The 18,540-nt window shown below is 35.2% G+C and overlaps 1 protein-coding gene across 2 annotated transcripts in view; it reads left to right on the top strand.

Moving 5' to 3' along the window:
• Positions 1-18,540, top strand: part of LOC133532035 (glutamate receptor 1-like) — a 152,380-nt gene that overhangs the window by 94,818 nt on the left and 39,022 nt on the right. For both annotated transcript variants that reach the window (XM_061870640.1, XM_061870558.1), the window contains exons 3-4: positions 6,209-6,336; positions 9,030-9,159. In XM_061870640.1, the coding sequence (XP_061726624.1) occupies positions 6,209-6,336; positions 9,030-9,159 (258 nt within the window). The remainder of the gene's footprint in view (positions 1-6,208; positions 6,337-9,029; positions 9,160-18,540) is intronic.

Below are 18,540 nucleotides of genomic sequence, written 5' to 3'. Positions count from 1 at the left end.
GTATATATATGGTTATTACAAATATCTACTTACCATGATAGTTCAGACTATCTGGACCTACCAAAGAAATATGAATCCCTACATAGTATCTAGCTATCATTCATACAACACAAGTAAGTATGTACATGATACGTAATAAAAACACAAATTATAATATTTTCGTAGAAATTATTTTAATTTGTTCTGTACCCCTAGTGTAACTAAATTCGATTTTGAAACGTGACGTACGCGTTTGCGTTTAGTCTCATTTTGTATTGGATTTAGAAAGAGCGCGCCAAGCGGGACGTTTTGGAAACTCAAAATCCTATACAAAATGAGACTTAACGCAAACGCGTTCGTCACGTTTCAAAATCGAATTTAGTTACACTAGGGGTACTGAGAGTATTAATGGCAGTCATAATGGCCATCTCTCGTCGCTAGCCCGGAATCACCTGAGTTGATTCAGTTTGGAGATCTAACCATACTGTCCTGCCTTAGGGATGGCTAGAGGGTGCCAAAAGCCCAACGAAATTGTCCTATACTTAGAAATTTCGACCCATGCTTTGAAAATCTTGACAACCGGTCTGGCCTAGTGGGCATTGACCCTGTTTATGAAGCCGATGGTCCCGGGTTCAAGACCTGGTAAGGGCATTTATTTGTGTGATGAGCATGAATATTTGTTTCTGAGTCATGGCTGTTTTCTATGTATTTAAGTACTTATATATTATATACATATATCGTTGTCTAAGTTCCTACAACACAAGCCTTTATTGAGGTTACTGTGGGACTTGGTCAATTTGTGTAATAATGTCCCTAAAATATTTATATTTAATATTTATTTATTTATGATACCGAGCCCAGGTGGCTGAGCGGTTCAGGCACCTGTCTCGTAAACGAAGGATGGAATTTCGATTCGGGCCTTTGTAATTTTTTTCTTTGTATAAGATATTTTATTTGGTTTAAAAATACTTAAAAACTTATAAAATAATAAGAGAAATTCACTAAGTTCTGGTCGCTCAGTAGAGTGCCTAAGAATATATATATCGTTATTACTCCAACCGGACAATCGCGTCACAGATATTTTTAACCTTTTGTACTTTTTTTTTTATAAGGCGAAAAATTTAAACGTAATCTTTGATGGTGAATCTTTTGTGGTTAACATATGAAATCCATGTACCCTACTCAAGTTATCTACTCTTATTTACACTTATTAATTAAATACTTAAAAGCATTTCGTAATCGCTCTCACAGTTTGAACGCTCCCAATATTCGTTGAAATGAGTAGCTTTCGGTAAAGGTAAATAACTATTATGAATCAAACCCCTAACTAAAACTGTTTAGGCCAACTAAGGGTATCCAAGTAAAAACCTTAACACATCCCTAAAAATTAGAAAATGGTATTTCATGTTTTTTTGTAACAGGATAGTGTGAGATTTTTCTATTTTGTATGAAACGAGTACCTAAGACACAGATCAAGAGGTTTATTGTCCTATCCTACGTTTATTGTTCTCCATTTGGTTAGATTGGTCTAGCTTACTCTATGGCGGAAGCATAAAGGACCTACGTGCCGTGATACCACGAGCGCCGGCGGGGACTCACCTTTACAAGCAAAGCGTTGCGGTAATCCGGCTGCACTTTTGCCTCTAGTGTAATCTGAAATCGATAAAATGCTCTCTCTTACATGCGGCTACCCCAAAGTGATCACCGCTGGGAACCCTTAAAATCGAAACTTTGATAATAGCTGCCAAAGCTCTAACCATACCAAGGGGATTATGTATACAACTATCTATAGTTGGACGCTATAATGTAATACTTAAGCTAGCCAACGTTAATATAAAATATAATTATAAAGTATTAGACATTCCAATCCCAGTGCTAGTCACTGTCCTAGTATCCTTAGTATTGTAGTAGTTATAAGGACCTTTCTATCAGAATTTTTGTTGGAATTTTATATAAAAAAAACCTTATTGCACTTGAAGCATAAGAATAGAAAGCCACAAATGAGCATACATTAACCATTAAATTATTTTTAAGAAGCAGTAATGTCTTAGCCATTAGTCTTGAATTTGACTTTAGGTACTAAAAATAAAGCATATTTACTGGTCAATTCAACAAAAAGAAAGGAAATAGTTACGGAGATTAACTAACTATACCTACGACCAGTTTAGAATCGGTAAAGTATCTTAAAGTATATGAGACGCTCTGTGATGCCGAGTAAACGTGATCGGCATTCCATCCAGCTCCCCGCGGGCAGGCCAACCGATATTTGCTTTTTTTATTACAACATCCATATTTCAACACGGAAACCCCCAACAATATTTGGAAGCAGTGAGCACTAATGTGTGCGTGAACAGAAACATTATTAGGGGATCGCCAGAAAACATCTAAAGTTAGAATTAATTTTCAAATCAGTTGGAACATTGTCCCTGTTATAAAACTTTTAAAAGTACCTTTCTACAATTTAAATTCAATGTATCTTTGTGTTATGAAGTACCGATGCTGCAACATTAAGCATAGAGAGGTCCTGCATATCGGTTCGTTTGTGTCACTAGAGTCTAGTCAGTGAAAGCACAACTGACCGCAGTCTTCAATTACATAGTGTACAATGGAACTTAGATGTTAATGTTACTTTTTTAGTATTAAACCTAAATAATTAATGAAAATCATATGTATATAGGAAAATAAACAATAAAATCTAAAAATGCGGCGCTTGTTTCACGAAACCCGCGCTCATCCCGATACTTCGCGCGTAGTGAATATCCTTTTGCGCTAGCTTATTCTATAAGGTCGTGTGCGGCCAAACGGGAGTAAAAATAATAATAATAATGAATTGAAAAATCGCAACTACAGAATTGAAGTGAGTGATTAGATTAATCTAGCTACATAGAAAATTTTGAGGCTTGAATCGGTCCTATTTGCCTGTACAATGAAAATGTTTGTTAAAAAGGACCATCTTTGATACGATTTTTTCAGCTGGAAAAGTTAACCAATCGTGTAGCGGCAACTACATAAACGAAGTCGATGCCATGAATAACCAGAACCCCTAGTGTAAATTTATTCGATAGCGAAACGTGACGTACGCGTTTGCGTTAAGTCTCATTTTGTATGGTATTTAGAAACAGCGCGCCAAGCGGGAACAAACTCAAAATCTCATACAAAATGACAGTTAACGCAAACGCGTACGTCACGTTTCGCTATCGAATAAATTTACACTAGGGGCTCAGTTCACCATAGAATTATTTTATGAGTTTTGTAATTACTGAGATAAATCAAGATACCTGACCCCAAAATTTACAATGCGTTGTTTTTGCTAGGGTTGGAATAAAAAGTTTGTACTTACCTTAAGTAATTAATTAAAATTATACACTTAGGAGCAAAACTGTCCCAATAGTAGCATATTAGTAGAATGTGGAGAAGTTGATGTTGATCAATGCGAAAATGCATTTTACTAGTGAAAATGGGTTTTCATTGAGGCGTTCCATAACCCTTCAAGTGCCATATATCGTTTTAAGTTATTGGAACTTTGATTTAATTCAATTAGTACATTTGAAATTTAAGTGACATAATCGGTCGGGAATCGACGGCCTACCAGCCTACCACTTCAAGGGTCAAGTGGCATATGTCGTTTTTGATTTTATTTCAATTAATCAACTTTGAAATTTAAATGACATAATCGGTCGGAAGTCGACGGCCTACCACTCCAAGGGATAAATTAAGTATTAACTAGGAAAAACTGTTATCACTAAAAACTGGTATGCTCCTCAACTCAACTCAATCTCAAACTCAACAGTCATTTGACTAAATCAGATACTGAATTGAACTGTCAGTTATAGTCAAAGTTTGAAATCATCAACACTATTAAATAAATATTAAATTAATTTATCTAGCTGTCTACGATTTCGTAACTCTATGCACATATTAATGCCAATAACCAATTTACCAAACGACTTAAACTAGTGCAAAATTCCGTTCCAATTTGAAACTTATTTCTGTTCAAATAAGGTTGTATTTAAAAGTAATAGGACAACCATTGTAAAGTAGAGACTTACTAAGTATTGATTCCCTAAGTAACCTAAGATCAGGCTGCAATCAAAATACTATTAAAGATATGGTTACCCTGATAATTTTCCCGCCGTCTCCATGCTCGTTTTAGTTGGTTATTGACTGCTCAGCTTCCTTTTCGCTATGGTTTTTGCAAAAAAGCGCAAGGACAGAGGAGAAATTTATTGTATGAAAACTTGCAACTTGAAATGCATTTTTTATCGAAGCTACTGCACGTAAAAGGAACTCAAAATTAGTCCATCGGCTCAATTTATTGCAATCTTTCTAATGGTATCCCACACGATTCTTACAATAAATAAATAAATTCAGCTTACCCCTCTCAACCCTCTAAATTTCCCCCCAAAATAAGAAATAAGCTGTTTTGACTTATTTAAAATATTAGTGGCGGTAATTACCATAACTGTTCCAAATTTTAGCTGTCTCCGTCAAACGGTCTCTGAGAAAATCGCATATAACTGATTTGCAAAACCAAAGTGATTCCATAAGTGTTCCGTGAACAAAGTTTTGTACGGAACACTAAAAAGGAAAAATAATGCAAAGGCGTATTACTTAGTAGGTAGGTAGGTATAGCAGTGCATTTTCAACAAAATTGAAATAAGGTCAAGTGGGGTAAGAGAAACATACGGTTCAATTCGAAGAATGAAATACGATAACGATAAGTTCTGGTTTAGATATCGTTTGTATGTCGTATAAATGACGGAAGCAGCTCGATTCGGGCAACCAATGTCACTTTGACGTTAGAAATATCGTAGATATAACTTATTGGGATCACAGCGGAATCGAAATAAACGTAAATTTTGACATGTCGTTTACTTATTGATCTTTTAAATATCTTTCCAAGATCTTAAATGTGTCTTAATCATTCTTCGAATCGGGCCGATAGTTTATTTTGCTCGTGGTAAGAGAAACCGTACGAGGTAAGTTCTTCTATGTAAGTATTATTAAGTTAATTTTATTTGCGCATTCGTTTTATTTTAGTACTATCATCTAATTTAGTTTTTAGTATTTTAAGTATATCTACCAGTTTTCCCTACAAGTGTATCTCTTGCCATAATAGAAAATATGGATTTTCTATTATGTCACCTAACCTTACTTGTGTTTGTGGTTACTTCTACACAGTCTGGTGCCACTTCTTATGGTTTTCAGCCGTATTTGTCTCAAATAATCAAAACTGTATTATATTTATATCACGTATAATTTTATTTGAAAGTTGTAAGTTGTTACCACAAATATCTTGTACATGCGCGTTGATAATAGTTGCGGTATAGTCCCATAGTCTTACATAACCCGATAATGCCAACAGCCCGTCGCTATGCAAAACACAGGTATGATCGGTATGCGTTAAGCAGCAAGCTGTATAAATCAGGGGCGTTCCACTAATAACCAGTTTATCTCTAGCTCGTATCAGCCCACAATTCCGCACTGAATATTTGACTCTAGAATTGTCGAATTAGTATGCAACACCGTTCTTGTTAGAATAATCCTAAACAATAGTGGATGCGATTATGCGGCCGCGTACCGAGCTAGCGCCAGACATAACCGGACGGCATTAGGGTTTTCTGTGTACCTAATGTAATACAACTGATTGCGAGCCAAATACAAAATAAGAAAACTCTTGGTGCTCATTTTAGTCATGAAAAACTTTGGAAATGTATTTATGTTTAGTTGTAAAAATAATATAATTAAAAATATAAATTATGAAAGTTTTTAGTTAGAAAGTTATTTGAATATCATAAAAAAGAATATGAAAAATGTAGACTTAATCACTTACATAAAGGAGTTAAGAACACAAAAATACTAAATATGCAACTGACAAAAGTGCAACGTAAAAAGCAAATGCGATAATTTCGAGAAGATACATTTCTTATTTTTAACTAGATTAGGTACCTATTTAGTTATCTGCTTATGTGACCCTTTACCTACCTTTAAATTCATGAATAATAAAATATAGCTTGTTTTTTCTTTATCTTGATATCGGCGATAGATTATTTTTTGAGTAACTTATATATAACACAGGTACTATTTGCTAGTGCCATAACGATAATACCAACTTGCGCCTAAATTGCTGTAACAGAGAGCTTTATTAATTGAGAAGTGCTTTGAAAACAGTAAGACGAATAGTTCTAGCAAATGCCGTGGCTTATTGGGTGTTATTTCTTTGTCACAGTCTGCAACCAGTTCGCTCGCGGCGTCATCGCCTTCCTGGGTGCGGTCACCCCGGACTCCTTCGACACTTTGCATTCATACACCAACACCTTCCAGATGCCTTTTGTCACGCCCTGGTTTCCTGAAAAGGTAAGATTAAACTTTAAATACTAGGATTTTAACAGGCAGTGAAAGCTTATATTACATACCTATCATAGTCATTTCACATGACGTGTAAAACATCGGTAAGATTTACAATAGAATTGAGTACTAATAGTTTTGCTGGCTGTTCATTGAGTACCTAATAAAATCGACTCGATTACTTTGTGGTAGGTGACGGGATACAACGTGATTGTCACGTCGCGACTAGATTAGATGAATATCTACTATTTACTATTCAGCATCTTAATAATTATATATATATACTAGATTCCACAGGGTTTGATAATTTAACAGATAAAACAACAGTTTCAGCTTTTTTATCTTTAACATATTGTTAATATTGAATATAATTGGCCAGCTATCGGAATTAAAGTACTAAAGTAATCGAAATTTTCAAGTTACATTCCGAGAATTAATAATTAGAATAACATCGTTGTCAAGTATCCGTAAAGCTATACTGTTATAAATTGCAATCAATTATAAATTATTATATATACCCAAAACTTTTTCAGGCAAAAAGTACTGCTTAGCAAAATTATACATCAACAGAACTGTTATCGATAAGTATCTTTTTTTTATATACTACGTCGGTGGCAAACAAGCATACGGCCCGCCTGATGGTAAGCAGTCTCCGTAGCCTATGTACGCCTGCAACTCCAGAGGAGTTGCATGCGCGTTGCCGACCCTAACCCCGCCCCCCCTCGTTGAGCTCTGGCAACCTTACTCACCTACTTTACTTATCTTAACGTCAGAATTATACTAACATTATTAAAGAATATAGTTACCGCCAAATGTGGGACAAGTCGTTTAAATTAAAAAACTAATTTCTATTACATTATATACTAAATATATATATTACGGAAAATAATGAGTCAGTTTGCATCTGATTTGCACATTTGTTACTTCTCGGTTAGTGAAGCAACTTTTTGTATCCTTCTATTTATATATAAGACAATACACAGACAGACAGTTAGAATATTTACTTACTTATCGATAGTCGGTTTATCGATGGATCATTTTGCCAAACACTCAGTTCAGCCAACGTTACAAACTTCTACAAATGACATCCTCGGGGTTTTTAAATAACTCCGCATATATACATAACTAGGTAGGTACGAGTGTCTACGGAAAACACTTCAGTGTTGTTTTAAATATTTCGATCATAATTATTGTTGCAGTCAATTGCATTTATATTATGCGAGTAATTGTTGTTATTGCTTATTGGTTTAACAATTACTAGCAGTAAGGGCTAAAGCCAGCTTAAGAATAATTTTACTGTTTAAAACCACCAAACGAGAACACCACAATGAATCTTTCATGCATAATGCAAACCTTGCTACTGCGTAATACTATGGCGCGTTCTGAGACTGAAGCTTTCCTCGGAGCCAAGTGCCTTATCGTTATTTTCAAGAGTTTCCTTAAAATAAATCCCACGTGAAAATAATTATAACGATTCATGGAGGAGGTACGTAAAAGACGCCTTGGAATACTGGCTTCTGTTCGTGACAGAGGCCCAAAAAATACGTAATGTTGAATGTCACCATCTTTACCTGTTACTTTAAATGAACGGAAAATGTAAATGTTATTATACTCTTGTCTCTTCTCCCTCTTGCGGCTTTTGACGTTTTTTATCACTCCCTGTGGAATCTAGTTTTAAAAAGGAAATAAAACCAACTTTGATCTTTAAAAAACTTTATGTATTATGCATCGCGAAGCTAAGATGTTTTGCTAGTAACCAATTTTAGACAATTGTATAGGTACCTATTCTTTGTAGAAATGTGTACAGTAGAGTATTAGTACGTACGTATATATATATATATGTACGTACACGTAATAAAGATAAATTTTAATTTTCTTACATCATATTTATCCACTAGGAGAGTGGGTAAGTCATGATGTTTAAAATATTAATTACCTACCATTTATATAAATAAAACGCTCATTCTGGACGTGTTTGTTAAAGCCAAGAGGGCTTTTCAGGCATAATGGCAGGGAGGGCGTCACATCCTTAAATCGAGGGACCTGTATGAATAACATTGATATACATTATTTAAACCTAATGTTAGGTGTACTAAGGATTTTATTATCGATCAACAACGAAAATATCGTTCTCATTTTAAAATTACTTGTATCAACATAGTTAATTTGTGATGTAAATGTTCAAATTTTATTAAAATGATCTATTCTCCTAATACACATACTCGTAATCAATTAGTCAATGAAATCTCTTTACTCAATGTAAAAACGTTATTAGATTAAGATTAACATACAGATGCAACTTTATATAAGCATTGACATATATCCAAGGACGAGCCTTACGGGTACTAAGAATGGTGCTAGTTCAGTGGTATCACTCACGAATTCGTGCCAATCGTGCAGTCTAACACATCTAGTTGCGACCAATCGCGCGCGTGATGCGAACTCATCAACCAATCGCGTTGTGGTGTGAGACTGCGCGATTGGGTCGAATTTGGTGACACCGCTGTACTGGCCCTCATTGCCCGTAAAATCCGTCCTTAGATATATATGTCAATGTATATACTCGTAAGTATATTTATTGACAGCGGTACTCGTACCAATAATGTCAGTACTTATTGCTGTCGCCGCACTATTTGCTAGGAGGATACTAGTATGTAATTGTTTGTATTTGTATTATATAAAATATATTGTTTATTCTGTAGGTGATTCCTCCGTCATCTGGGCTCATCGACTACGCCGTGAGCATGCGTCCCGATTATCACCGCGCCGTCATAGATACCATCACACACTACGGCTGGAAACACGTCATCTACATCTACGATTCACACGACGGTGAGCCAATAACGTTATTAAAAATATATTGTATTGCTAGGAAGCAAAATATCTCAATTCGATCGAAAATCGCGTGTTGAATTCAGAGTGAATCGAAGGATCCAAAATGCTTGGTAGTACCGTATCTGCACTCTGCTTTTCACTTCTCATACTTATCAACTAAATGTGCAATAAATTATATGCTTATTATAGTCTGCAGTAAACTGGCCTTTTTCGAGGAAAGTCGCCGGCATCTCTTCTAAATACCTAAAACTGATATGGATATGTTCCTCTTTGTTTCCAGAAGGGTATAGTTCCAAGAATATAGTTATAATTTATTGAGTTAGAAGCATGTTTTATCAGTATTTATGCCATCCATGCACGGTAAAAAGTCATATATTTTCAAATATTTTGTAAATGACTACAGTTATGACTACGGTTATTAACAAACAATAATAGTACGTTTAATTATCTTTCAAACGACACCTCACACGAACTGATCGGTCCCATAGCACTCAAGATGTGAACAAGTATCAATGATGGTCGGCCGCCATCTGTCCCCCCTTTATTCGACCATAAATAATTAGGAAAAATAATTAAAAAAAATCCTTATTCAGAATATAAATTTATTTGTAATAGCAATAACACCCAGGTAATATTCATAATATTTGATAATGTCTATTTTAAACAGAAGTAAAAATGCTTAATGAGCTCCAGTTTTACGATATAACTAGTATATAAAAGTACATTTATCGAAACATTTCATGTTTCTTCCTCATTAATATTCCCAACTGTAAATAAATTTGAAATGGGAATGGGTAAAGGTTACGCCTTTATTTCTGAGGAAAAGAAAAGTATTTCTGAAGTAGCCGCGTCCAGAATGTTAATTCAGAGCTCACTGGTCTCAATATTTCCAAGTCTCTTCAGCGAATAATGAGTGCAGTCATTACTAAAATGAGTTTATTCTGTATTCGCGCCGCGCATTGCTGATTGAACCATTCATTAATGAGTTTGGATGGCCTTGTGCATACTAAAGGTCTTTGAAACGGACCTATCGGTAAATTTATTATGTCGGGTGGGAAGACTAGTCTAAATGAATTTCACTTGAAGCTTACTTGATCAAGTACAAGGGTTATAAATGGTATAAGGTTATAAATAGCACTGAGATTAAATAGGATATTGCCTTAAGAATGGGCTTATGCCATATTGGAAAATTTGGTAATGTCAACATGTGACGTTTCACTCGAAATATCCTTATGTACCTACTTATTTTAGTCCCAATTTGTACCGTACAATGCCATCCGGAAGAAAACATCAAGCATGGCATGCATGTAATTTGTGTAGGTAAGAAATAAAATAGAAAGGAAAGTAGGTATTTCCCACTCAACTTTCCACTTTCGTGTCCCATGTTGTTCTTTAAAAAATAAATGTTTTAATTCAGACGGAGTCCATATTTAAAATTAAAATTATAAATAAAATAAAATAAAATAAATAATCACAATTACAAATTAGAAAAACAGTTGAAGTTTCAACAAAACTGTCAATAAACAAATGATTCTGTTCAGACGTATAGGGCGTCGTAAAAATTTTAGGGCTTTTATATTCAATAACAGAAAAGACCAAATATGTAGAACCAAGATTCCTGTTTGAGCCTAAAATGGCGGATGGACCTATTATTGGACGTAACTTGTTTTTGAGAGAGGTACAGTTATTTTTGTTAAAGGTACACTGAGGTACACAGAAGGTACATTCTAGGTACTTATAAATATTTCGTTGAAATTCGCTGAGGTTCACCCGCCATCATGACGCTCACAGATTCCTTCATACCGGAATAACCGACCAATTTTTAAGATATTATAAACCAGGAATTGAAGATATTGAAATCATCGTATAATTTTGATGAATTTTATATAGGTTAACAATTTATCAGAAAAAATACGATAAAATATGTTCGATTCCGGTAGGTTAAACGCTGGTAAAACTCGTGTCGTCAATTCGTCTAGTGTCCTAATTTCAATATGTAAATAATATTTAATAACTGAAAGGTATTCAGAAGCTAACAATGTTTAAAATGAAATAAAATATCATTTGATATCATAGTTTATTTATACTTAAATAACGTTACTTTAATTATTGTTGTCTAACATTTAAAACTGTTTCAAAATTCAATTTAAGTTAATATGTATGCACATTCTAGGTACTTGCCTAAACTTAAACTTAAAACCCGGTCAGACGTCAGTGCGAGTCAGACTTGCGTTCCAAGGGTTCCGTACATCACACTATTTTTAAATAGTGATTCTGCAAACTGTAAACCTGACAATACAATAGACTTAATATAACTAAAAACCGAGTGCAAAAAAAATCTGCGCCACGTACCAGATGGTCTATATGTCGCCTGACTATTTTAGGTACCTATTACGAGGGCATCGGATCACGCGCAGTGCGCCCTGTAAGTTGCCCCGTAAATATGAGGCGGCTTTAGTGCCCAAGACATTACGTCGGCTTTTGCCCGCCTCTCTTAGCATTTGGACGCCGTAGGCGCCCTACACTGGCCTGCGCGCAGCGCGCCTCGTACATCAGGCTTATCAGTCCGTGGATCAAAGGCGTTTCAAGGACTAAAGTGCGCGCACCACGTCTAATGACTAGACACGTCAAGATTTTTCCGATTTTTTGTGTAAGGGCGTCGAAGGGCATCATATCAGTTCGGCGCAAACTGTTTTTGCTGTTGTCGGGTAAAATATAAAAAATGCTTACTTCGTTAAGTCATCACCACGAACTTACAATAATCTTAAGCGCCATGGATCTTAAAGGCGCTTAAATCCTTTGAGCCCAATCATCGCTATTTTTAACAATTTCCAAAAGAACGAAATAACAGAGAAGTTAACTATCAAATCTGTTCAAAAATTTCACCAGAGTCTGTAACACCTTCGCAGCGCGAATTAGTGTAACCCATATCTTAAGTTTTTTTTCTTAGGTCTGACATTGAGCTCTGGCTGAATCGGTAATACGGTACGGTATCAGCAGCTACGGACGATCGTATAAAACTAATCTCTCTAATATCTACAACCTACAGAGAACTATTCTAAAAACAATAGTTCCGAAAAATATAAAAGTATCATGTAACAATAACTACTCAAACCTCTTTGAACACTGTAAGGTGCTTCCCGTACAAAATATAGTTAAATTGTCCATTCTCAAAGAAGAACACCTACACATAGATAAATTAATGAATATCACAGAAACAATAGATTAAGAAGTATCCCTAATGCACCTAGATTCATACTACCATCATATAATAATGTCTACGGAACGAGAACTAATAATTTCATACTTACGAAAATAATAAATAGCCTTCCGAAACACATACAAGATTTATACCTATTTAACTATAAATCAATTAAAAAAGTTAAATATTATTTCATATCAAATAATTACGACTATATTTTGTAAACATATATTTGCTTTGTTATATAAATTAGTTTAATAAGTCCGAACCCTTGCTGTAATTAAGCCATTCATGACTTTAGCAGTAAGTAAACATGGAACTCTGCGAATTTTTTAAAATTAATTAGAACTTTAATAAATTAAAAAAAAAAACATACGCTTGTCTGTAGATTTTCAATAGGTTTTCCTGGCATCTTTAGATAAAAAAACTATTTTTTTTTATATAAGACCTAGTAGTTTCGGAAATAAACGTAGGGGAATGGTAATGTTTTGCCTATTTTCTTGAATATATTCTAAACTAATTATTTTAAAATTATAATATATATATATATATTTGAGATTCTTACAATGAAAGCGTCATTTGATATAAGCACGATATGTATATGGTATAAAACTTTTATTTTTTCATTTTCTCGTTTACCCCCCAAAGTTGCAAGTCTGTTTTCGGGTTACAGATTTACATATCCACTCACTTGCTTTTGGGTAACTGTAGTTACCAGCTGTCACCCTTATTTTATTATATAATAGAAGTCACTGAAAAATATGAAGCATGTGAGTGGATATCATATCTTTTTCCTCACGTTGTCCCGGCATTTTGCCACGGCTCATGGGAGCCTGGGGTCCGCTTGACAAGTAATCCCCCGAATTTGCGTAGACACTAGTTTTACGAAAGCGACTGCCATCTGACCTTCCAACCCAGAGGGTAAACTAGGCCTTTTTGGGATTAGTCCGGTTTCCACACGATGGTTTCTTTCACCGAAAAGTGAAGTTTAAATGATATTTCATACATAAGTTCCGAAAAACTCATTCCAGTAGTTTTGGAGCAAATAAGCTGTGACAGATGGACAGATAGACAGATCACGAGTGATCCTATAAGGGTTCCGTTTATTCCTTTGGTATGGGACCCTAAAAATGTGGCATAACGAAAGTTTTTTTTTAATACTTCCTCACTACTTCTTCTTTTTACAACTTGAAGAGTTTTAAAATTATTAGTTTTCTAAGAAAATTTAAGGTAGTTAGTTTTTGGTCCATAATTTATTTAACATTTTTCTACGAAATCAGTCTGGTCAAATCCAATATCAACATTCGATAAAAACTTCGGTACCTAACTTAAAAAAAAATTAAATTATTTAATCGTCGCATAACTTTTGATGCTTTCTTTTTGATTTTGTGAACAAAGTTACAAAATCTGTTTTGAACACATTCTTGTTCGGGCCTAATTTAATTTTTAAAAGCTCAAACAGTCGGACATAAGTCTGATATGTTTTGTTTGGCAGTAAAACGAAGACCACTGGAATTATACGTGTGTGGCGGTGTCGGTAGAACTGTGATCGATGTTTATCGTATCTACTGTGGGGTGGGAATGGAGCAGTTTTGAACAAACCGTCACCAAAATACATGTCATATCCAAAAATCTTTATAATTTTTCTGGCTGTAAGGGATCAAAATATAATAAAATAGTAAATATTTTTTTGATAACACAATAGGAACCTCAACATCTTCTAACCGTCCATAAGTCAACTTGTCACAGTAGAGAAATTGGTTTCTGGTTCTGTAAATGGTCAATATTACTTCAATTGGTTTCAATATTATTAACCAATTAAAAAACCGGCTAAGTGCGAGTCGGACTCGCACAGGAAGGGTTCCGTACCATTATCTATAAAAAAAACGGTCACCCATCCAAGTATTGACCCCGCCCGACGTTGCTTAACTTCGGTGATTGGATGAGAACCTCGAGATTAGGAAAAAATAATTATTTTATTATGTTTTTTAGTATTTGTTGTTATAGCGGCAACAGAAATACATTATCAGTAGAAATTTCAACTGGCTAACTATCACGGTTCATGAGATACAGCCTGGTGACAGACAGACGGACGGACAGCGGAGTCTCAGTAATAGGGTCCCGTTTGACCCTTTGGGTACGGAACCCTAATAATACTATGGTCTATTGCTATGCAGTCATGGGATGTATGGCGCAATTATTTTTTAAACTAAACTTAAGCAGCTCTTTGGCTTTTGTTTATGGTCAAATAATGCCAGTGATTAAAATTTGATGGTAAATACTTGTTTTACAGGATTTGTCTATACCATCCTATTACTGGTGCCTGTTCCATTATATATAGGGGATTTTACGGTAGGCAAGCAATGGACTCCATTATCGCCGAGAGCTTCCAATTGTTTCTTTAGGATTTTGGCTACTGAACCTAGATCGTCACACACTTCCTGTTTGCATTGATTTATTTCAATAATTACTTTGTATTTATCAATAATTATGTGACAGAAATGTTGACTTTATTTGTCGTAAGTTGGTTTTATTTGTCAAATCTACACACATTAAAATTGTAACGAAAACCGTTGTGTATTTATAATATTAATAAATTATTATCGAATTGGTTTCTAGTACAAATTAATGCTTCCTTCGACATATTTACGTGTGAAAACTTACTTCAATAACATATCAGTCAATAATGAGAATGCGTCTGAACCTGTATGACAGCGTCACTTTATTCGTTGTTCAGCAATACCTTTTTAAGTGGCCAGAATCTAGGCAAAGAGTTTTGCAGTTTTATGTTTGCATTACCATGTTAATTGACAACGTTATTTCATACAATTATTATAAAAGCGGGCGTAAGCGCCGAAATTTTGAATATAAAAGCCTTGGTAGAGAGTACCATTTTGTACCATTTGGCGTTGAAACTCTCAGTCCATGAGGTCCCAGCGCGCACAAGTTTTTTTGCAGAAAAATGCGTTTTGGGGGGGGGGGGATTGTATTTCTGGCACATTGCGTAATTTTAGTATCCTGGACATTAGCGTAATAAAATGCAGGTCATCTACGTATCAGGCAATTGGCGTATGCAATTCTGGTCGTTCGCGTATAAGGTAATTTGCGTTTCTGGCACTATGCGTCTGAACGCAAATTCTGACGAGCGATTCTATTCTACCATACATCATCAGTATGGGCAAACTAAGGCCATAGCCCAAGCAAGAAAGGCAGGCCAGATTTTATATGTCAAAAGACAGGCCAGATCATTCTCTAATAGCTTTACAAAAAGAGACATGGCTATGTATTCGCTATGTGCACGACTGTCACGCAACCTAGCGTCCGCATGTCTAGGGGAAAACGTCAATGCACTACATCTTATAAAACTATTCCAAAACTAAAAACTACTGAACAGATTTTCATACGACTTTCATCTATCGATAGAGTGATTCTTGAGGAAGGTTTAGGTATATAACTTGTTAAGGTTTTGTAGAAATATAACCATGTTGAAAAAAATCACTCTGGCTAGGAACTTTAATCGAAAACGCTGCCTAATCCGTTGGGGCTATAACAACACAATGTATGATGGTGGGGTTGTCTCTCTTTCATGGGTCTACAAAAAAGTCCGCGATGTTGAATGTCTATCTTTTAAGGATAATTTACTATACCCATTCTTAACTTCTAGAAAAAGATCACATAGTATGTGGCATATGCAAAGCTATTTACACGGATACAGTATTAATAATTATCAAATTAAATACGTTAGTTATATTAAGCATTTTATACAGATTACAATCGTCCCTTACACCATACAATTTAAATGAATATTTGAGGAGTAATCGTAAATTAAAATTTCATTTCGAGCCATATAACTTGTACGAAATTTTTACCACCTTATGCGCTGGGATCGCTTTACTTACCCCCACCATGCACTTCGCACGGTCCCAATACTAATCTACTCGTATGTGTAGCATAATTAGTTGGTGGCAAATACTTTTGAACGAGTAGGGTAGGTGGCAGATACTTTTCGTACTTTGGTTCATCCGGTACTATTGATGCTGACTTTACACGACCACAACGAGGTAGAGAATTTATTTCACAAAGAAATGCAAAAGCAAAGAACTACCGAATATGATGGTAAAAATCAATATGTCCTCTGAAAATGGACTTATCCGCGGCACGGAGTGCGGATACGAGCCGCGTAAAATTCATTTTACGAGTATGTCACGGGATCACCAAGAAAAGAGCACTTTGCTAACGGAAAAGCCCATTTACATATAAAACGTGGTTTTTAAGTACACCTTACTGTTTGTGCCATTATGTATCTTCTACTGCTAAAATCTTCACGTGAAACGTAGGTACAATTACATACTACTAGCTTCTGCTCGCAACTTCGTCTGCGTAGAACGGCGATTTCTGTGATGAAAATTATATTATGTCCTTTTCTGGGACTCAAACTATCTATCTCATTCATTATAACTAGTTTTGAATTAATGAGATAGATAGTAAAGAAGTAACATACAGACAGACAGACATAGAATTAAATGTTTATTTAATGTTGTTAATGATTTGTATTGACTTTAAGTAAGCTAGTGCTTCAGTGCTTTTTATTGGTAAAGCTTATTACGGGATTTACGACAGTTTTAAAGTTTCTATAAACCGCTCGTACAAGTTATTTCGTGGGCGAAGTATGAATAAAAACGCAGAAAAGCCATAAAAAGCAAGTGCGGATGTCATAGCAGAGGGCGACCCACTGTACGGCGGCGGCGGATACGGTACAGATGCTAAGTATAGTAGTAGATATAAAAAAGTACGCTGAGCATTACATTAAGAATGTACATTACACTAAAACGTTCCAAATAATGCAGGAAAGCCGTAGACGGCGTTCATGGTGCTTATTTAAAAAACGTAGGTACACTAAGAAATTTTTAACCAACATTAAAGGTTCAAGTTTAACTAAGTCTCACATACTTATGCATTTTACAATTTATCCCAATCATTTTGAACATATATATAATGTAACTTAGGCACTTACCTAATGTTTTTCTTTTCCAATTTAGCAAGAATTCAGATCAAAAATGCTTTAAGAATTTGAACCCACTAAGATTAGCTGAATGTTATGTTACGGCTTTACTGTAGAGGCACCTTTAAGTACATTAAAGTAGCTCGACGCTATCCGAGAGCGGAAATAAAGTAGAGATCGGAGTCTCCGCGAGGGCGGAACATGAGATTGACCTGATACCCAAATAACACCCTCTTCAGCCTGTCACATCAAACAAACGTGATCTATCGAATAAAGCAATTTTAAAACCCATTATGACCAAATATTGTTTTCATATAAAATTGTACTACATATCATGATTTAACATGAGAACTAAGGACACCATAAGTTTTATGTTTTTGTTTTTACGTTTTATGTTTATGTCTGTTGTTACAGTTTTGTGGTTTTTTGTTTTTAAATTGATTGTATAAGCTAAGTATACGTTGCATGATCAACCCATAGTACTAATGCCTAGATAGATTGAGGACGTATATCAACTAAGCCTTACTACGAAGGTGAATGCTCCATCAAAAGCTTTAGTAAACCCGTATTGAGTAACAGGCAGAAAGGCTTAGGATTTGCGTTTGGAGATGTGTTCTCATAGAAAATGCATTGGAAGACCCAGATTTTAGGCACGGTCTAATATGAAATGAAATTAGGATACTTACGTCAAATAGGATTTCGCAGCCCAACATTTGACGGTAACTTTACGTAAAATAATACTTTACCAGGTAAATACGATCGGAGCGCAACTAATTACAGACAATGGAGTCTGGGGTTTAGTTCGTCTCCTGGTAAGATATTTCAATATACACGGTGTTTTTTTTGAAGTCCGGTAATTTCAAGAGTGCATTTCTGAGCATAAATAAGTAACTTACTCAAAGAAACTGTACCCCTAGTGTAAATTTGATCGACATCATAACGTGACGAACGCGTGATTTTGAGTTTTCAAAACGTCCCGCTTGGCGCGCTCTTTCTAAATCCAATACAAAATGAGACTAAACGCAAACGCGTACGTCACGTTTCGAAATCGAATTTATTTACACTAGGGGTACAGGTATTCTAATTAACTCTTTTTTGAAGATAATCGATATTTTTTTTTCTGATTAGGCCCCTACGAGCGTATACATTTGTCTTAGGGCCTGTTTACATATAA

The sequence above is a fragment of the Cydia pomonella genome, chromosome 1, assembly GCF_033807575.1.
Source record: "Cydia pomonella isolate Wapato2018A chromosome 1, ilCydPomo1, whole genome shotgun sequence".
Taxonomy (NCBI): domain Eukaryota; kingdom Metazoa; phylum Arthropoda; class Insecta; order Lepidoptera; family Tortricidae; genus Cydia; species Cydia pomonella.
The sequence above is the reverse complement of the archived record's forward strand: the minus strand, read 5'-3'. Positions and strand labels throughout refer to the sequence as shown.